The 22269-nt window shown below is 29.9% G+C and overlaps 1 protein-coding gene across 1 annotated transcript; it reads left to right on the forward strand.

Moving 5' to 3' along the window:
• The first annotated feature begins 906 nt into the window (after nucleotides 1-906).
• On the forward strand, nucleotides 907-8279 carry LOC110664157 (uncharacterized). Its single transcript, XM_021823718.2, has 19 exons — nucleotides 907-1212; nucleotides 1384-1421; nucleotides 1522-1544; nucleotides 1814-1920; nucleotides 2056-2107; nucleotides 2210-2294; nucleotides 2675-2765; nucleotides 4584-4622; nucleotides 4765-4832; nucleotides 4942-5004; nucleotides 5141-5196; nucleotides 5278-5351; nucleotides 5548-5640; nucleotides 5723-5824; nucleotides 6031-6111; nucleotides 6220-6311; nucleotides 6451-6466; nucleotides 7188-7298; nucleotides 7390-8279. Exons 1-19 carry the CDS (start codon nucleotides 1090-1092, stop codon nucleotides 7489-7491), a joined length of 1416 nt encoding a protein of 471 aa, XP_021679410.1. The 5' UTR covers nucleotides 907-1089; the 3' UTR covers nucleotides 7492-8279.
• The last annotated feature ends 13990 nt before the right edge of the window (nucleotides 8280-22269 follow it).

Consider the following 22269-nt stretch of genomic DNA (forward strand, 5'->3'; position numbering starts at 1 on the left):
ACTTCAAGCCTTAATGACAGAAAGTTACAGGGGGGCATTGGATGGTTACACAAGTCAGATTACACGGCCCGTGTACTAAGGCTTTTCTGGGACTCCTTCAATTATTGCTAAGCAGAAGGTTACCCGGGTCTTTGGCTGTGATTACATGACCCGTGTAAGGTGTATCAGCAGCTTGGCCTGCTTCTAAGTCCTCTCGAGCTTCCTTCTTTACTCGTATGCCTTGGATTTCCTTCAAAAATACTTAAGAACGTGCAAAATATATAGATTTTAATGAAGATTAACGGAATTAATAAAAACTAATTAAACTATCAAATATGTATACAATCATGTCTCTAAACGCTATGAAATATTATACAATTATACTTAAAAATATCTATATAATATAAGTGCATCAATGGCCTATGTTGGTGTGTGGGAGCCTCGAGTTTCAAAAGGCAGATGCATTAGGGCCTGTTTGACATTATTGTTAGAAATACTGTTGAAAAAATTACTTTTTAAAAAATACTAGTTAGAGAATATTAAAAAATAATTTAAAATTAAATTTGATAAGTTTTTATTATAAAAATATTAAAATAATAAAATTATTTTTTTAAATTATTTTTTTAATAATATCTAAAGTAATATTTTTATTCAGAAAAGTAATTTTGAACTCTAAAAGCAATGCTAAACATGAAATTAGTCTAATTTTTCTTTTTTTTTTTTCTCATGGACCGCTGTTTTGATCTCTGTTGGGTTTACTATCGGCCCTTGGCCCATGTAATGTTCCCTCTATTTCAATGGAGTTTAAAAAATAAAAATAAGAGCCGTTGAATTTATTAACTAGTAAGATGAAGTAGAACATTCTACAATTATATATATATATATATTTGGTGCCCTAGAAATAGGATGAATGAAGCGAGGAGAATATAAACGACACAATTTTGGCGGCGCAGCAGTTGTCCCTTGTCATTTATCACCACCCGTAAAAACCTCCTTTTTTAAATTACAAAAAAAGAAAAAAGAACCCCAAAATCCAGACTCTCTCCTTTTCCTTATAAACCACTTTAACTTCCTCTCTCCTATCACTGAGAGTGAGAAAATTCAGAAAATATGGGAGCTTATTGCAATGGAGATGTCTCTTTGCATCCCGTCAATGGACTTTCCCCCTCTCACAATCTCCGATTACTCAAGCAAGTTCACGACAATGTCCATGGCAACATATATATGGATCCCGTACTTCTCTCCGTCTCTCTCTCTCTCTCTCTCTTTCTATGGGTTTTTATTGGATTTTTTTTGGGTATTAATTACTTGGGTTTTGATTTCTGAGAGATATAGCGGGATTTGATTTTTTTTACTATTATTTTTTTATTTTATTTTATTTTATTTGTGTTTTCTTGGTTGCAGTTCTGTTTGAAATTTATGGATACCGAGCAGTTTCAGAGGCAAGTTCATGCTTTTCAGAATAACGTATTTGGATGATTCATAATTTCTTTCTGCCATAATTATTTATTTATTTATTATTTTTTTTTTTTTGTTTAACAGGCTTCGAGAGCTCAAGCAACTAGGTGATTTCACTGTTCTTTGCTTAAGATATTAAAATAAAAATGAAATTTAATTCATAGTGGGTGAACATTTTTTTTGTATCGATTGTAGTTTGGAATATAGCTTAGAGTGATCTCTGAGACTTAATATTGCTGGTTATATGTGTTTAGCATTAAGGAATTACTCAAATACACTTTGGGATATAAATAGTTTAATGATAATGTCATAACTCAAGAACTTCCAGTATACAGGCCACAGTCTGTATGTAAAATACACTTTTCTTTTGTTTTAGGTGCAACCCACCTGGTTTATCCTGGGGCTGTGCATTCTAGGTTTGAGCATTCTCTTGGTGTATATTGGCTTGCCGGTGAAGCTGTGGAAAGGCTGAAAAATTACCAGGTTCAAACCTATATTGAGCTTTCTTTTACATCCTTTGATCCTCATAATTGTGATAGTTCTACTGATATGGGAAAAATAAAATGCTGCAATCCTCTTCCCTCTAATATATAGCTTTCTGTTCATTTGTAATTGCAGGGTTTGGAGTTAGGTATTGATTACTTTGATATTCAGACAGTGAAGCTTGCAGGTGATTTACTATGTTTAACTTGAACTGCCTCTATTTGAAATTGAAATTGGTTTTTAGCTTACTCTGGTCCTAATGTCTTATTATCTGTTCATCTGATTGTAGGACTTCTGCATGATGTGGGCCATGGTCCTTTCAGTCACTTGTTTGAACGTGAGTTTCTCCCCAGGGTTCTAAATGGTGCAAAATGGTACGTTTTTATGCCTTAGATGGACTAGATTCAAACCACTTGCTTTAACATAAACTCATAAAGAAACATCTGCCACGAATTTCATAATTATGTGATTCCTAAGGAATAATATGTTCTCATAGCAAATGATGCTTGATGCTTGTCATGAATGTAAGATATATATGTTTACTTGGAAAGTGGATCCAGTTTTGAACTTCTGCAACTTCTGCATGTGTTCTTTAGTTATTCACTTAAACTGCAAAATAGTTAATCAGGTGCCTTTTGGGTCTTAGTTTGAGAGGTTGCTTTTTGTTGCAACAATTAGATAAAAAAGATTTCAAAGCTTTATAAGTTTGCAGGTTGTCTTCCTTGTTTGATTTTGATGTAATTGTGCTTCCTAGGTCTCATGAACAAATGTCTGCAAAAATGATTGACCATATTGTTGACGAGCACTATATTGATGTTGACTCTGAAATGATGAGAAGAGTTAAGGTATGCTTTTATTTTGAAATTCTTTTCCGCATCATTTCTACTTAGCATGTGATTAGCAATACCATTCTTATGCGAGCTTTAGACAGAAACAATTGTATTACTTTTGCCACAATTGTTTTCAAAAGATATTATAATATAGGAACAAAAGAAAGAAAAAGGCCTCGCAATTGTGCTTAACTGTGATCTAGGAGAGTAATCTTAATTTATTTGTAAAATTTGATATTTTTGCATCAACTGGTTCCTTCAGGAGTTTTGGGTGTGTTTTCATGCTTGGAAGCCTTTCTTGCATTTTGCTGCATGTTGGAAAGTTAAACCCAAGAATCAAATGCGCACATGCATAAACCCTACCCATAACTTGTATCACATAGCCACAAACATGATCACAATGCATATATATGAAGCGTGACAATCTAAATGTTAACTCTGATCTCTGACTGCAGTGAATTTCAGAGAATTAAGGGAGTGTGTGTCCACCACCATGTAAAAGCGTCTCTTCCCTTCACACACAATGAGGACTGTCTCCACTTTTTCTTTGAAGAATGTCTTCTGCACACACACAGGTTTTCCTCCTGCCTTGGTTCTCACTTGCACTTCCTATTTACATTTTGGCATGTCATTACTTATTCCATAATCAATGGCATAATAATGCCTTGATTATGTGCCCATTGTTGTCTTATAACCTATATGTTAAATGCCATAACCGAGTCATCAGCTTTGCTGGAGAAAGAGTTAAAATTGTTGCATGCAGTGTAGGCTAGGGCTTTGTGGACTTGGGCTTGACACATCATGGACCTACACTACATTCAACGATTTTAACCCTTCTCCAGCTAAGTTAATGGCTCAATTATGGGATATAACATATAGGTTACACTAGAATTAAGGGAACATAATCAAGGCATTATTATGCCATTGATTATGGCATAATTGGTGACATGCCAAAATGAGAATAGGAAGTGCAAGTGTACATTCGAATGGGAGATTGAGTACCGATGTAGGAGGAAAAGCTGTGTGCATGTATAAGACATTCTTCAAAGGAAAAATGTAGGCATCCTGGTGCTTAGGATACAAGGTGGTAGACATAATCTTTCTAACAATAATCAAGGGAGTTTTATAATTTTTATTTTTATGGGAAATAAGTTAGTCTCCTAGGTATTCTTCTGTTAAAAAAAATGGTCCTATTAAAATTCAATGGTAGTCAACTATAATCAAAGTAGTCAACTCAAATCCAAGATACTAAATGTTACAAATTTTAAAACTACAGGAACTAAACTATTACAAAAAGTGAAATGTGATGGACTAAACTGTTAAAGTTTTCAACTTACTAACTATTAATTTTAACAGAAGAACTATTTTGTCAACAAAAATATACCTTAAGGGACTAACTTGTTTCTCATTAAAAAAATAGAGGGAATAAACTGTGGTTTTATCATGCCTTAGTGATTAATTATTAATTACCTTACAATAAATAATATGGTTTATTACTTCCTGTTTGACAAACAGCATATTCCAATGGTTTGCTGGAAGGGGAAAATTAGTCATTGAGTATGGCATTATAGAGGGACTTTATGGTGGTCCAAATCCACCAATGAGATATATAACTACTGCATGGTGGAGGAGAGGTTTGGTCTAAAAACTCCCCACCTCTCCACTCCAAAAGGGGTGGAGAGTGACAACTTGAGCAGAGTGGCTGTATGGTTCATTAAATGGAATGTTTCTTTACCATGGAATTTATTTACTCTCTCACTCTCTCTCTCTCTCTCTCTCTACATTCTTTAATACATATGGTTTGTGATTTTTTCCCTTCAATTTGTTTTTTAGGAGATGATACTAGCTAGCTCAGAATTTACACAAAGAAGAGTAAGGCCTCTTCCTTAGATGCTTTGTTCTGTGCTCATATTGCTATCAAGTTTGGTGAATTTAACTTGTGTATATTGTTTCTTGAATTAGTGTTTTACTTTTATTGGCTATATTTGTTATTTAGTGTTGCTTTAATATGTAGGACACAAAGGAGAAGTGCTTCTTGTATGATATTGTTGCAAATGGTCGAAATGGAATCGATGTGGACAAGTGAGGTTTAAGGATTTGCCTGTAATAACTTATGGATTAAATTTCCTCATTTAAGATTCACTTTTAAAATCTTTTGGCAATTTTAATTGGAGATACTGTTGATATGCAGGTTTGATTACATTGTCCGTGATTGTCGAGCTTGTGGTCTAGGATGTAGTTTTGAGTTTCAGAGGTTTTTCTTTGCATCCTTTAATTGAACTTATTTGCTATTCCTTCCCTGTTAATGTTGTAATACCTTGCAAAGCATAAAAAGAATATTGAGTTGGAATATTTTCCTGGTATGATACTGATACATTAATCATTTGAAGGTTAATGGAGACAATGCGAGTTATGGGTGATGAGATTTGCTATCGCGCGAAGGACTGTTAGTATCTTCTGTCCATTTCAAAAAAACATTTAGATCTTATCTTGATTATCTTTTGCTTAATGCTGGCTATTCTGGTAGATCTTACCATTCACAAGTTGTTTGCCACCCGTGCTGATCTTTATCGCACAGTTTATACTCATCCAAAAGTAAAGGTACAAACCTGGAGCAGTTCTTGTTCCCTCAAATAGTATTCTTTTTGCATGCTGACATATAAACTTTTTATTTCCCACCTTTTTTCTTCTCTCTTTCCTTGTGTATTTTAACAATGTTTTGTACTATTGTTTGTTCACTTTCCTAATTAGTATTTGAAGTTCAATATACTCATATCTGATGTTGACATTCTTGCAGGCAATAGAACTTATGATGGTTGATGCCTTGTTGAAAGCAAATGATTATCTGCAACTGTCATCTTACATTCAAGATCCTTCAGAATATTGGAAGGTAATGGTATCTGTTCTCTAACTAGATGTTATTATGAATGTTTTATTTCTCTTTGATGCTGCTTTGCCATTGATTGATGCAGTTAGATGACACGATAATCAAAACTATTGAGACAGCTCCTGATGAACAACTAAGGGAATCTAGGGATTTGATCCTGCGGATACGCAGGAGAAATTTGTACCAGGTAGAGAAGCTTTGCTAATTTCTCTGCTACATTTTTCTCTCATTATTATGGTCTTCTGGCATCCTTATTAATCTTACTAATGTCACATAGAAGACATGCTGTAACTTATGGATGTTGTGTTTTTATAGGTTATGTAATTTATGCTTCTTTTTTGTATGCACTTGATGATAGTAAAAGGCATATATTGTTTACTTTCTCTGTGGCAGTTTTGCAATGAGTACGCTGTTCCTAGGGACAAGGTGGAAAATTTCAAAGATGTCACTGCACAGGATATTGTTTGTTCCCAGGTTGTCACATATGCTTGGCCCTACAAATGTGTGCATTCATGTGTTTAAAATGTTTCTGTTGTTGTATGTAATTGATGATATGGGGGATTGAGGGCTTCCAATTCACAGAAAAACGGTGGTGTGCTACTGAAGGAAGATGATATTGCAGTAAGCAATGTTAGGATTGATTTGACTCGTGGAAGGCATAATCCTCTTGAAAGGTAATTGAACTATGAGGCATCTGTTTTATATTTAAACAGGCATTTCTTGTTCTTGTAATTTTGGTTGAATAGGACATTCTGCTTAACTTTTTCCATCTCTGTTTTTCCATTTTACCTGGGTGCCTGTATTCTTCTCCAGCATCAATTTTTTCAAGGTACTCCATTTCACTATCTTGACCTGGATCTACTATGTACTTCAGCTTTGCCTTAATATTAACTGGTTCCCAAAATGATCTCTAATGGCATTTTTGATGGTATGGTTCAATGTGATGTGTAACTGTTTGTTAGACTTTAGGTTTACATATTTTTGGAAGAAATTTAGGACATAATTTATATTTGTGTTTTTAATTGTTTAGGGTATTTTAGGTATGGGAAATTTACAATTTGGTTTTTGAGTTTTGCCCTACATTACACTTTTAGTCCTTGGATTTTGGTAAATCCTTTTAGCATGCTGAAAGCATGGTTCTGGTCATACTATACTGAAGTGAACATTAACGCCTCCAGTGAAATCCTTTTGCTTTACCCAAATTGAGCTCAAATTTGACTTGTAGGAACAATACTTGTTATTGATGATTGAGTTAATATTGTTTTTTTCCCACAATAATTTTTCAAGCTGTACTCTGAGTACTTGGTTCTGCTAGGATATAATATATGTTTTTCATGACCATTGATGAAAATACTTCACACATGTTTGTGGCTTTGACCTCTGTTACAATACATCATTGGGATCACCGGAGGAGTTTCTCTTATCTTACAATAATTACCCAATATAGTTTGCAGGAGCATTTAGGACAGACCATTTTAGTAACTTAAATTAGCATACTTATTATTTGGAGGTTTTGTTGTGAGTATCATGTCTTTTGCTGTTATCTTCAGGATTATGAAAGTGAGGAGAAATTTTCCATACCTGATGATCGCATCAGTCACTTGCTGCCTACATCTTATCAAGATATGATAGTGAGGGTCTACTCAAAAAAGCCTGAACTGGTCTGTAGATTCAATTGCTTTCATGAAAAAAAAGAGTTCTTACCTTATTCTGATCCCAGTAACATTTGTGGTTCCAAATGCAATGTAATAGGTAGCAGCAGTCTCTGAGGCTTTTGAAAATTTCCAGTTGAGAACTTATGGGATTAAGGCACAAGTGCATGCAACTCCAGAGAAGAAGAAACGTCGGACATGAGGTTTTCATTGTCTATGTTAGTTCTCTCTCTTTTTATTTGTAAAATGAACGCAAAAAGATATGTTTGCCATACCACAAATCGGTAAAGTTTGGATATCATACCACAGGTGAAGCATATTATATATATATATATATATTTAATTCCTTTTGCCATTTCCCCCTACTTGGAATCTAGGACATTCTGTTATTTCATTAAATAGAGTAGCTGAGTTGATGGGCTTATTATTTTCAAGTTCCCCCCATATCAACTGAAATATCTCAAAATTTTTTATGTCTATAGTGTTCTCCATTCAGCCCCCCATCTCTGTCTTTCTCACAAATATGCAAAAATGCACTCACATGAGAGCTAAATGCTTAAATGGCTAGCGACTTATGGCTAGTTGTTAACCGACATTAACATTTTAGTAGAATTATCATTTCATGCTTTATTCTTGTATCAGTTTTGATGCTTCTATAGGTGCTGCATCACTTACCATGTGGGAAATTATAGGTGCTGATCTTGTCGTTGACATACACACCATGGCTAGTGGAGTTGCCTCTAATCACACAATCTGAATAGTTTTGTAAGTTGTTTGATTATATATTACTTTAGCGACCTATGAAATTTTGGATTGGTTTTTCACGGCCGGCTAGTTATTCATATCCTATAGCTCTTTCTATTTGCAGCCTTATATTTGTATTTCAGTTTATAGGTTTCGACACTTATTAATTATGTGACAAATGAATTATGACATCAGATGATATGGGTGAGACGTGCATCTATGAGGAGGAATATGTAACTTGTGCTATGTTGAATCAATTTCAACACTAGAATGGATTGGTGTCTGACCCAATTTTAAATCACGGCTGCGTTCGCGGTTACGGTCAAGGGTAATGGAAACAAATCTATAATGGCCATAACATAACAGTAATAGTTTGGAGCCACGCAAATTTTTTTGAAATATTTTCGAAGTTTATAGATACAAGGAAAATTTAGATGTACAATTATATAATAAGAATAAATACATCAAATTAAATGTTATTAATAGTCTGAAAATAATTTGAATTAGAAAAAAATTACATAAACCTATAAATCATGTAAATTGGTGTTTCATACTATAAATTTAACAACATAATATTAAATAAATCTCCTTCAACAAATATATAAAAAGAAATAAATGTACTCACTTTTTGCAAGTAGTTGTGGGGAATAGAAATACTTGATTTAACCTTAAAAAAGAAAAGATTTGTAGAAAGATGGGGAAGTGTAGTTAAAATTTTGAGAGAAAATATGATAGAAATTGTAGTTAAAAGGTTGAAACACAGAATGAAAAAAATTAAAGAAAACAGGGAAAGCTTTTTTTTTTTTTTTTTTTGTCTCAATTGAATTATTAAAGTAACAGGATAAATAATGGCAATTATTGTGATGTAATGGTGGTAACTATTGTTATCAATGCAACGCAGTATCTATCTTTATTTGTCTTTATAAATAACGTGATAAAGGTAACAGCCCCTAAAGAAATCCGTGAATAACAATCGTTACGTAAACCATGGTCTGACTTTGTTATTCAACCATACAATGATACTATGAGAGTGGATGTCAGTGTAGGATTTACTAGTTGGGAAAGCCTGTTGCCTGTTGGGACTTTTAACTTTATGCAGCAGTCGAAACAAATATTTCCCAGCCTGACTTCAAATCAATAAGTTACATGATTATCCCTCATTCCCCCAGGCGTCAACTGTTGTTGTCCCCTTCAATCAGATTGCAGATATCTAGTGCTTTTTATTTATTTATTTATTTATTTATTTAATGGCTAGCTCCAAAATGGGCAGATGCAAAATTCAATTAGACGATGGCAGTCATTAATTAAAGGTGCATTTATAACCTCGAGATTATATAAACCAAGTAGTAAATATTTATATTGATATTTTTAAAAATAAAAATATTATACAGCTTAAATTAAACTAACTCAAAATGACATATTAATAATTAAATTAAAATTTATTATCATTTTATCATTTTAATATATGAGCTATTTATAGTGATTTGTGAGCCATTTAGCTCATTTATAAGTCACTTGACTATAAAATCTCTTCTTTAATATCTACTCACCAAACAATATTTTTCAATATCAAATTAAGATGCTAGTAGTTTTTAAAACTCTAAAAATTAATGCAATGGAAAATATACAAATTTAGAGATATTATATACTATAAGTTATTACATATAATATATTTATTATAAGATAAGATATATTGATTTTTAATGATTATACTATAAGTTATATTTATTTTTTTTAGCTTAAAATATAATATAAATTTAATATATATTAATTGAAATGAAGTAAATAGTATTTCAAAAATGAAATTAAATATTATAACAATAAATATTGATATTAAAGTAAGTATCATATTAAAATTGGTTTGAAATTTGATAGTTGTGTTAGAGTGATAATAATGGCGGTGGTTGATTAGTGTAGGTAGGGTGACATTCAAACTAGTTATATTTATATTTTTTCAGTATATAAAATATTAAAATATGATATAAATTTCACTATATATATTTTAAATCATATATACTCTATAAACACTCAAATCACCACGGTTTACAATCACCACTATTATCGTTATTTAAATCATTTACTTACAAATTATATGAATATAGATAGATATAAATGTAAAAATAAATATTACTTGACATGATATACATTTTTAACAAATAAAATTTATATTTTCGAAATATATATATACATACAAACACACACATTAGAGATTGTATAATATATATATATTTCATACAATAAAATGTTGGATGAGGGCAAGTAGCCTAATTGACATAGAAGCATGCATCTCAGCGTAATTCAAGGTTTGAGCCCTCTCTATATTAGATATTATTTTTTTCCATTTATAAGCACACCTAACACAAATACGTTCTTTATATATATATATATATATATATATATATATATATATATATATATATATATATAAAGAACGTATTTGTGTTAGGTGTGCTTATAAATGGAAAAAAATAATATCTAATATAGAGATGGCTCAAACCTTGAATTACGTTGAGATGCATGCTTCTATTTTCGTTGATTTGAAAAGTGGATGAGGGCTAATAGCTCGATTGCACATGCTCCCAAGCATAAGGTAGAGGGTTAAGGGTTCGAATCTTTCCTTTGCCCTTTTTTTTTTTATTTATGATTCTTTATAATTCTTTTCATTAAAAAATATAATATTAAACTGTAATAATTTGAAGTATTTTTAAACAATAATTAACACTTTTCCTTAAAATTATAATATAAAAAATGTTTAGATTTAAAATTATAAGATATATATAAATCATTTACTTATATACATCTAGTTTTATAGTATTAATATCACTTCACTACTATTAAAATAATCACCTATACAACGATCAATAGTTAAATCAGCACCACCGCTATAATCACCACGTATACAATATTACCACCATTATTATCATTAAATCATTGTTTTTAATTTAAATATAGAGGAAGATAGTCAAAGATATTTAGAGAATGATAGAAATAAAATGAATTATAGATAGAGATATTAAGATTATCATATATATATAAAGATAAATAGAGGGAGAGAGAGATAAAGATGTGGAGAGAGATATATAGAAATGCATCAATCAATATATGTGTTGATTTCAAAATCAACACATATATTGATTTATACATTTCTATATATCATATATATAAAGATAAATAGAGGAAGAGAGAGATAAAGATGTGGAGAGAGATATATAGAAATGCATAAATCAATAAATCAACACATATTGATTTATGCATTTCTATATATCTCTCTCCACATCTTTATCTCTCTTCCTCTATTTATTTTTATATATATGATAATCTTAATATATCTATCTATAACTCATTTTATTTCTATCATTCTCTAAATATCTTTGACTGTCTCCCTCTATATTTAAATTAAAAGCAATGATTTAATGATGATAATGGTGATAATATTGTACACGTAGTGATTATAGCGGTGGTGCTGATTTAACTATTAATAGTTGTATATGTGAGTATTCTAATAGTAGTAAAGTATTGTTAATACTATAAAACTAGGTGTATACAAGTAAATGATTTATATATATATATATATCTTATAATTTAAAATTTAAATATTTGTTATATTATAACTTTAAGGAAAAGTGTTAATTAGGGTTTAAAAATACTTTCAATTATTATTGTTTAATATTATATTTTTTAATGAAAAAAATTATAAAGAATCACAAAAAAAAAGGGACAAATGAAGGGATCGAATCATAAACCCTCTACCTTATGCTTGGGAGCATGTGCCAATCGAACTATTAGCTCTCATCCGATAAATTTTTGTATACACACACACACACACACAAGAGTTATTTCAAAATCAACACATATTGATTTATACATTTCTATATATCTCTCTCCCTCTATTTATCTTTATATATATGATAATCTTAATATCTCTGTCTATAGCTCTTTTTATTTCTATCATTTTCTAAATATCTTTAACTAGCTCTCTCTATATTTAAATTAAAAACAATAATTTAGTGATGATAATCGTGGTAATATTGTACACGTGATGATTGTAGCAGTGATGTTTATTTAACGATTGATCGTTGTATAGGTGATTATTCTAATAATAGTGAAGTGGTGTTAGTACTGTAAAACTAGGTATATATAAATAAATGATTTATAAATATCTTATAATTTTAAATCTAAAAATTTGTTATATTATAATTTTAAGGAAAAATGTTAATTAGGATTTAAAAATATTTATGATCATCATAATTTAATATTATATTTGGAATGAAAATAATTATAAAGAATCACAAAAGAAAAAAAAAAAGGGACAAATAGAAGGATCAAACCCTAAAACCTCTATCTTATGCTTGAGAGCGTGTGCCAATCAGACTATTAGCCCTCATCCACTTTTTAAATCAACGAAAATATATATATACATATATAAAGAATGTATTGTGTTAGGTGCGCTTATAAATGGAAAAAAATGACATTTGACATAAGGAAGGCTCGAACCCTGAACCAGGTTGGAATGCATATTTCTATGCCAATCGGGCTACTTACCTTCATTTAATATTTTATTGCATAAAATATATCTATTATACAAGCTCTAATGTGTATATATATTATTTTTTTTTCAAAAATATAAATTTTATTTGTCAAAATTATATATCATGTCCAGTAATATTTATTTTTACATTTATATCTAATTCTTCTCTGCAATCTAATTCATTATGCTAGCTCATCACTGCTGCATGTAGTAGCTCATATGTGTATGCATTAATGCAATAGACACACTTCTCGAATCTTCAGTTCGTGAATAGTATGCATAACTGCAAGCAATAATAGCTTATTGCATGCACACTTTCTTTTGCATGAGCCATTAAATAAGCTACATCACCAACTCTAAGCTTTAAAGTTATTTTTAAGCTGTTTTCTCTCTTTCTTTTAAGGGTATAATAGTAAAACTATATACATCAGTACCATTTGAACTAGCTCAAATTGAGCTATTTAGCAGTACTCTTTAAAAAATTAATTAAAACATTTATAATAAGTGCATTAATTTAGGTATTAAATTTAATCTAATGAATGTTTAGCTTAGCTCCCCTATTACAGACATCTAGGGCTGAGCACAATACGGTTCAAACCGAAAAACCGAACCGAACCGATTCAATTCGGTTCAATCGGTTCGGTTTTAAAAGTTAATCGGTTCGGTTCGGTTTTAATTTATAAAAATTTCGGTTATTTCGGTTCGGTTCGGTTTTGAAGAGAAAAAACCGAACCGAACCGAATAGTGATTTATATAGTCAAATCGAACTAAATCGAACCGAATCGATTTTTGAATTAATTTATTTTTATGGAAAATTTATGAATTATATTTAATTTTATATATATTAATTATTTAATTTCATTGATTAATGGTTATTAGGTTCAAACCAAAGTTAAAATTAGACCAAATAACTTGAAAATCAAGTCTAAATTAAAAAATTAATCAAAAATCAAACTGATCGGTTTAAACCGAACCGAACCGAATTAAAGCGGTTCGGTTTAATTCAGTTTTTCACTAATTTTGGTTCGGTTCGATTTCTAAAATTGACGGTTCGATTTTGATAATTTAATTCGATTCGGTTCGATTCGGTTCGGTTTGAACCGATTGCTCACCCCTACAGACATCCTTTCCATGCTCTGTCGTCTGACCCAGTCCAGATAATGACAAAAACTTGTGCCAATGGCCTAATTTGCCTAAAGCTATTAGCAGCCTTGCACGAGGTGGAAAATCGGAGGGATTCTTCGAATTTTAAACTTTTTTTTTAATTTAAATTGAATGATATAAATTAATTTAAAATTTTTATTAAATTTTTTAAGTTTAAATATTAAACGGGTGGGATTTGAAACTTATTTTCTTAAGAAAATTTTGATTGAAATATTTTAAATTATAATTTAATTTAAATATTTATTAAATTATTTTTTTTGAAATAATTCATTAAAATACTTAAATTTAAATATACTAGTTGGTTTAAAAACGAGTTTTATTTTTTCTTTTTGTAAACAATTGGCTCGCTTTAAATATGATTAGATTGACCAGTTTATCAATTATCCAACATAATTGTTTTCAATTTAAATTAAAAAAAAAATTATTTTGAATTGGACTAATGAATTATTCAATTACATTTTAGAGAATTTATTTTACTATTTCAATTTTTTTTATGGACTTGGCAATTAGCAATGATACTATTACATCATTTTTTTAATTTATGTATTCTTTCTTAATATCAAGTTATTGAATCATAAGATTAACTTATTCAATGTGGTCTAATATATTAAGTTGCGTGCCAATATTGCTATTATTTTGATCGTATGTTTATTTTAGTTTTATTTTAAATTTTATTTTAAAAATTATTAATATTCTCTCAAAAATTTGGCATGCTGCACGCATAGCGCTCAAGCCTCCCTTTCCGTGACTGTTGTCGGACAAATTTGACGATTGAATTATAGTCATGGGGGCAAATGTCAGTGTAATCCGATAAGCATTAAAAAGAGACATTTTAGAAAAGATAATCGACTATATTTTCTTGAACTCCTATATTTTCTAATGTTAAATAATTGAATTATAAGAGTAACTTATCTAATGGGTCAGTATATGAATCTGCAATGCCAATATTACTATTAATTTATATTTGTTATAAGTTTTTTTTTTAATTCTTAATTTTAAATTTCTTTAATTAATTTGATTCTAATTATTATTCAAATTTGAGTTTCACAGTTTTAAAGATAAATGTGATACAAATAAGATATATTTCATTAATTTTTTTTTTTAAGTTTTTGAAATATTTTATTATTAAATAATATTTACTTAGAAAAGATAATATCATTTAAATATTTTTATATAATTCAAATAACATCTAATAAATTGTCAATTCAATTTAAAAGACAAATTTTTTTTTTTAAATAAATTCTTCAGCAACATGAATTTAGAAAATACAATCTTTTAATTCAAAATAAACTAAAATTAACTCTACACTATAATCATTAAAAAAATAATACAAATTTTAATATTACAGAATTAATCGTACATCTCAATAATATATATAATTATATATACACACGGAAGTAATCTTATTTTGATATTAAAACTCAACATTGATTTACTATTCCAAATTCCAACTATAGTATTGCAAAACTTATATTAGGAGCTTTTTTTAATCGATTTAAGTATAATTAATTAAAATACCTTATTTAATTTTTTTATGAATATTACAATTTAAATTTTATGAAAAATATTACAATTTAAATTTTATGAAATTTTTATGTTTTATCTCATAATTTATAATTTATGTAAATTGATATTTATTTTTTGTGATTTATAGAAAATATATTAGATTAATGAGAAAATAATCTTATTTTAAAAAATATATAAATATGATATTTTTAATTAATATAATAAAAAATATATTAAATTACTAATAATAAAATGAATTATTTAATTTTAATAATAATAAAAATATATAACATTATTCTTAACTAAAAATAATATTTTATTATATTATTTTTAAAAATTGTTATATCTTCAAATTTTTATAAAATGTAACTTTTTTTAATTAATTTGATATATTTTTTTTATAAAATAATTCTTTTATAATAATTTTTATCACTTTACTTAAATTTACGATGTAAATATTCAAATATCCATACTTGATTCTTATTTAGAGTAGATATAATTGCAATAAACATATTTAAAAAATTTCACTAAAAGGTTTTGATTACATGGGTTTTTATTTTAATGTTATTTATGTTTTCAAATTAAAAATTAAGAAACATAATAATGGATAATATATTTAAAAATTTATATTTTTTTATTATTTAAATTTAAAAAATCAAATTAATTATGTCATTTAAAAAATTAAATTATATAATAATTGTATATTATAACTATTTAGGAAATAAAGAAAAAATTTAATATTGACTTTTTTTCAAAAAAAATTAAAAATTAGTAAATAGGCATTACATTTAATAATTAGACATCTTCTAAAAAAATTTCAATCATTAATTTCTCACAAAAATTTAAATATTTCTTAATTTTTTATTTTAATTTGAAATAAATATTTTAAAGAAAATTAAACTTAATTAATATTTGTTGAATTGTGAAATTAAATGTCTTGAGCTGGCAAATAATAAGCAATTAAATACTAAATATAATTATATTAAATGTGTTTAAAATTAAGGGTAACTCTTTTCTAATTTGAAAAAAAAAACTTTTTTCTAAAGCTTTTCTTAAGAAAAACGCACATTAAAATTTTTATGAAAATAAATTATTTAACTATAATAAATAGAATTTCACTTAATTTAGGATTATAAATTATTAAATTAAAATTAAATTAAATTTCTATTAATTAAAATATATCCTTTCACACTTTCAAATTAAATCACCTCAATGAAAAAAAAACGTTTATAAAGGTTATTTTTTTTTTGTTCTTTTTAGGGAATTAGGATTCCACTCATTAAAATTTATTTTCTTTTTAGTTAGGAAATTTTTTTAGAAGTTAATTTTTTTTTCTTCACATTAAAAAATATCTTTATTTAGAAATTAAAATTTTATAAAAATTTAATTTTATTAATTCTCATATATAGAAAGAAATAATTTTATTTTTTAAAAATTATTTTTAAATTTAGAAGATTAAATTAATTAAAAATTATATTTAAAAAAATTAAATTATATAATAATTATATATTAAAACTATTTAAGAAATACAGAAAAATTTTAATATTAATTTTTTTCTTTTATTTATTTTATTGAATTTTGTTCTTATTGAGGCTTTATCTTTTACTGTGAACTGAATCAACTTATCAATTTTATTTATTCAGCTTTTGGTAGCCCTGAAGGTGCGCTACTCTCAATCAATAACCTTTCTATAAGGAGATCATGAAAGTCATCAAGTATGCTTGAGGTTGCAATTCTACTATTCATTCCTAGAAGAGCTTAAAGAACTAATTTGGGATCCATAATATATTTACTTATGAGGTTCAGTTTGTACTTTGGTGGTGTTCTTTGAACTGTTGCATATAATTATCCAAAATTATTTTGATTTCGGAGCTTCCATGCTTTTTTAAACCAGTTTTCATGAAATCTTTGGTCTGATGGCTATGTGAATCTTTGTTCTGATGACATATTTTTTTTGGTTTCCTATTTTAGATTACTCAAGTTTATGGGTTCTATGAATGCCTACGGAAGTGAGTTACTTTGAATCCACGGTGTAATGAAATATTTTATAACTTCCTTAGTTTTAGATTTTTCTGGAAGTTTTGTAATTGCCTTTCCGCTGGGACGACCTTTGCCACTTCTTCATTGCTCATCTGTCAGTGTTCTTTCCTTTGTTACCTCTCTCCTTCTGAATATTGTTTTGGTTGCTTATTCAAATCTTTCATTTATCAATCACAATTTCTTCATATTTCCTCTTTCAAAGCTAGCAGCTGATGGTCCTTCTTATAAGTTTCTCTGCCAAACAACTTCCACGAATTTCTTAGCTAAATATTCAATTTCAATGCCTGCATACACGAAAGTACTATTTTTTTTTTCTTCAAAATTGACAATTGAGAGTGACAAATGCATTCTTTTAAGGGAATTCATAGTTTTAGTTAATATCAAGAGTGTCTTATTTATCTAAAAGACAGGAAGAGGAAGCATTAAAATGCTTGAACTTGCAATATGAGGAAAATGGGCTATTAGATGATGTGAATGAAGTTTGAGGCATGCTATTTGCCGGTGTGACTGATGTCATTTTTAGTGAAAGAATGAATAACATATTGTGTGAATGGCTTGAAGGGTTATTGAGGAATGGAAATGGGGGTCTCAGTTATAGGGGATTTCAAATCACTCCAGACAACTGTTGTAATACCTCTAATTTTTAAATAATTATTTTATATATAAATATTAATATTTTATTATATTAAATATTATAAAAATTTATTTGAAATTTTCTGAATTTTAAAAATCAGGTTTGATTTTCTTAAAATAATAAATTTCATTAATTTTTAGAAATTAATTTAAAGGCCATGTGGCAAATTTAAAAATTTATTTGGACTCCATGAATTTTTTTGAGTTTTCTGTAATTTTTTTAAAATTTTTAGACCTCGTTTTTTGTCCCAGGGCAGAATAAAAAAAATTAATTTTGGGTATCATAAATCAAACCAGCCGAATCGAACTAGATCGGAGTGGATAGATCAAATCGGACCTGTTCCTCTTCTTTTTCTTCCTCCTTCTCTTACACTCCCGACGTCCCTTCTCTCTCTCTCTCCCTTTTCTCTCTCCTCCTCCCTCCTCCTTGCCGACCACTACCTCCCCTCCCCTCCCTAGCTCATTGGCGACCTCCCAACCCGCTTTCCCGCTGTTGGCTACCCTTTAGATGCCAGAAAACTCGCCAAAATCCTCCCCCTTCACCACGCAATGCTTCAACTTCCAAGGCCAAATCCGGTAGATCCAGTCACCAATCGGATTGGGTCTTGTCCCAAACACATTTTACTTCTCGAGAGCTTTCCATAAACACCAAGATCATAAATTTTCATCTAACAGATTGTCCAATTTTAGCTCGGAAAGCTTTAGCCCATTTTGACTTTTAGCTAAATTTCTCCCAAACTGAAAACCTCATGAAAATTCTGAGAGTACTGGCGTGTTCCACTCAATGAGAGCTTCACAGCAATATAAATTTTAAAATTTTCCTACACCGAAAATTCGGTGGGTCCCACGGATTTTGTAGTGTTTTTCTGGGCTTCAAACGAGCTTATTTAATTTTGTAAAAATTATATTCTAACCCCTAGTAGTATGAGCTTCGCGTAGGTATCTTCATTTCGTGGAAATTTGACTGGCATCCGGATCTATAATTTCAGGTCAGATAGATAGGCTGCCAGAGCCATTTCAGAATCGAATTAGAATTGCGGCCCTCCCCAACATTTGCAGATGCCCCAGACGTGTTCTAAGCATTGGAATTAGCGTAGGTAAACCCGAACCTTACGTTTCTTCATTTACCTAGTGCTGAGTTTTAAAAAAATTTATAAAATATTTGTGGGTGGCTAGAAAATTATAATTCCTTTTGCATTAGCTTTATAATATTGTTAAGGACCACCGGGTAAAATTTTAAAAATTTTAGAGCTCGTTTGAATATTTTTATAAAATATTAGTTTTAGGGACAAAAACATAATTTTTTAATTTTGTGAGTATTGCATGTTTTGGAGGGCCCAGGAGGGGCCATATGATGTCAATGGGATATGGATTGAGGCTTATGATTTAGAAGTGTTATTTGAGCCCTTTTGCATGTTGGGCAGGTCCTAAGTACATTAAAAACTCTGCTAAATTTTTAGCAAAACTTTCGTTGTCTTTGACTCTTTCAAAGTTTTATTTTAAGTAAATATTGATAAGTTTGTAATGTAATTATTTAGGTGAGTAGGGCAAGCCTTCCTCCTCCGCCCAGCTGCCATAGTGACTTATGAAGTACTGTGAATATATGTCAAATTTACTTATAATTTCAATATTATTATGCATTCAACGTACGTTCATGCATCACTTATAGATATATGCACATAGTTATTGGCTAGGCATGCATTGTATTGCATTTATATTTGATGACATTGCTGTGGTTGTTGCTTTATGGCGATCTGGAGCCGCGTGTGTGAGTTGGTGTGCATGTGTTGTGTATATGGATATAGGTAGGATGGGTAGATGTGATTGGAGCTTCATTCGCTGGGACTCGATCCTTGTTATGGATAAGTCAGAGTAGGCACGGCTCGAGTTGATCTCGCTTGCTCCTACATTTGGATATTAAGAGAAAGTCCAGCTTTGAGTTAATCTCACTAGCAGAGGTTGGAACTAAGAGAGTTGTATAGGGGATTGTAACACCCCTACTGTTCCGGTGACCGGTGTCGGTCCGGATAATTAAGGGAATTAGAATCATGTCTAAGACAACTAGATAAGTCCTAAACACAAATAATTAGTAATTGTTAATTAATTAAGTATAAATAAGAAAAACAGAAAATAAGAAGTTAAACGAGCTGAGAGTCACAGAGATGGGTGACCTTCTCGGGAAGGATTGCGAAGTCGATTTAAACTCGAATTTCGAATCTTAAAATGTGACACTGCGGTCCTTAGGACTATTGCGAACACAGTGGAAAAGAGAAAATCACGAAAAAGAATTGTTAAGCCAGTCAAATAATTAGGTCAGGGAGCTGAAAGAAATATTGAATTATTTGCAAACCGGGTTGAACCGGCGAGGGGCAATTTGGTCAATTGACCCCGAGAGCTGACTCCTGACCTAACTGTCAAATAAAATCGAAAAAAAGAAAATTTCGGAATTGGAAATTAAATTAAAGAACTAATAGAAAAATAAATAAAAAAATAAAAGGAAAATGAAAAAGGTGAAAAGAGATGACATCATGCATGATGCCATAAATATTATAATTAAAAATTTATTTAATTTAATTTGTGGTCTTTCTAATACACATAAAAGAAAAGAAAAGAAAAATAAAATTCATTTATCTTCATCTTGTTGCCGTCCCTCTCCCTTAGCTCTCTCTCTCTCATTTTTCTTTCTTGAAACCACCATGGGAGCCCACCTCAAGCTCTCATAAACCCTAAATTCAGCCACAAATTCCCCATCCCCCTTAAGCAAACCTTGCAAGTGGACCTTAATATGAAGCTTGGATGCCATTAAAACTAAGAAAGTGAGGAGAATTGAAGATTAAAATTCTGCACTAAGTTTAGTGATTCAACTTGAATTTTTTTGGTTTGATTCTAGTGTTTATGATTGAATGAACTTGAAAATAAACTTTAAATGAAAAGAAAATTTTTATTGAGGGACCATATGTGAATTCGGCTAGCTTGATAGGGTGTTGGATTTGATAGTGTTTAGTTAAACTAAACATGAATTAGAGCTTAAATAAGGTTGAATATGTCATTAGTGTAATGATTTGATTGGGAATTAATCAATGGCATGAACTAGGGTTTTGGCATCTAGGGTTTTGGAAGAAAAAAATGTGAGAAATTGTTAAATGATGTGTTGGACTTGGTTTGAGTGAGAAATGGTCATTTGTGACCAATTGGAGTATGTTAGAAGTGTTGGAACCAAACGCAAATTTGGATTGTTTAGGGTCATGTTGCGGGCAGCAGGACCAAGGTCCCTTTGAGGGACCAAAACTGAAAATTTACAAGTCCAATTGGTATGAGACCAATTGGGAATGAAAATAGACACAAAATGGAATATTTTTCATTCAGGAATCATGCGCAAAAAGTGACCAAAACCTAGTGAATAAATTGACCAAATCTGGACTTAGGCAATTTGATCTGTATAAAAATGACCAAATGAATCTGTTCATTTGGCCATAACTTGGGCTAGGGAGGTCTAAATGATCTGAAATTTTACCAGTAGAAATTTGAGATATAGACCTAAAACTTTCATGAAGAACACAAACCCAAATTACACCCTTAACCAAGTCATTTGACCACCCAAATTTGGTGACCTAAAACTGCCAGAACCAGTTTGGTGCCCAGAAATCTGGGTTAAGTCCAATCCGGCAGCCATGATTCAAATGGCTATAACTTGAGCTACAAAACTCCAAATGGAGTGATTCAAAAAGGAGAATAAAGTTAAGACATTAAGGGACAATTTCTAGGAAGAAAACTTAGCCCAATTCTAACAGTAAAATGATCAATGGAACAGTGCAACATAAGACACCAAAACTAAAAATTTGCAATTTTACCTAAAAGACCTAAGTTTTGAGAAAACAACCAAAACCAATAAAATTGGTGACCAAAATGTAGTATGTGGGTGAAGTTGGAGTTCCCATACCTATTAAGCCTTAGAAAGTCAACAAATTGACTTGAATAGTATCATGAATAGTAACCTCAACATGAAAATTTGCAGGAATGTGAGTTCAAACATATTGTAATTAGTTATTGGGATTGTTATGAAGTAAAGATACTAAGACACTATAAATTTTGTGTTTCAGCTGAAAAAGACTCGGAAAGTCTAAAAAACTGAGTCAAGGCCTAGAGGCGACTCACGTCAGGTTTGTGCACAATAAACCCTATTTCAGCATTTTATCCTTGAAAAATTGATTTAGTATTGATTATGAGTTTAAGAACTTTTGTGTTGCCACTTTGTGATGAAATTGTAACTTTGGAAATTGATTTGATTTTTGTATGCAATATTTGAATAAAATGTTTGAAATGGATTTCTGATTCACACTTAGCATGACAGTGCCTTATTATTCC

Source organism: Hevea brasiliensis, chromosome 15, assembly GCF_030052815.1.
Source record: "Hevea brasiliensis isolate MT/VB/25A 57/8 chromosome 15, ASM3005281v1, whole genome shotgun sequence".
In the NCBI taxonomy this organism is placed as follows: domain Eukaryota; kingdom Viridiplantae; phylum Streptophyta; class Magnoliopsida; order Malpighiales; family Euphorbiaceae; genus Hevea; species Hevea brasiliensis.

Excerpts from the sequence above, each read along its gene's own strand:
- LOC110664157 (XM_021823718.2), top strand. The coding sequence starts at position 1,090 with ATGGGAGCTTATTGCAATGGAGATGTCTCTTTGCATCCCGTCAATGGA. Across the intron at positions 1,422-1,521 it reads GATACCGAGCAGTTTCAGAG|GCTTCGAGAGCTCAAGCAAC; the intron begins GCAAGTTCATGC and ends TTTGTTTAACAG. Across the intron at positions 5,641-5,722 it reads ATCCTTCAGAATATTGGAAG|TTAGATGACACGATAATCAA; the intron begins GTAATGGTATCT and ends TGATTGATGCAG.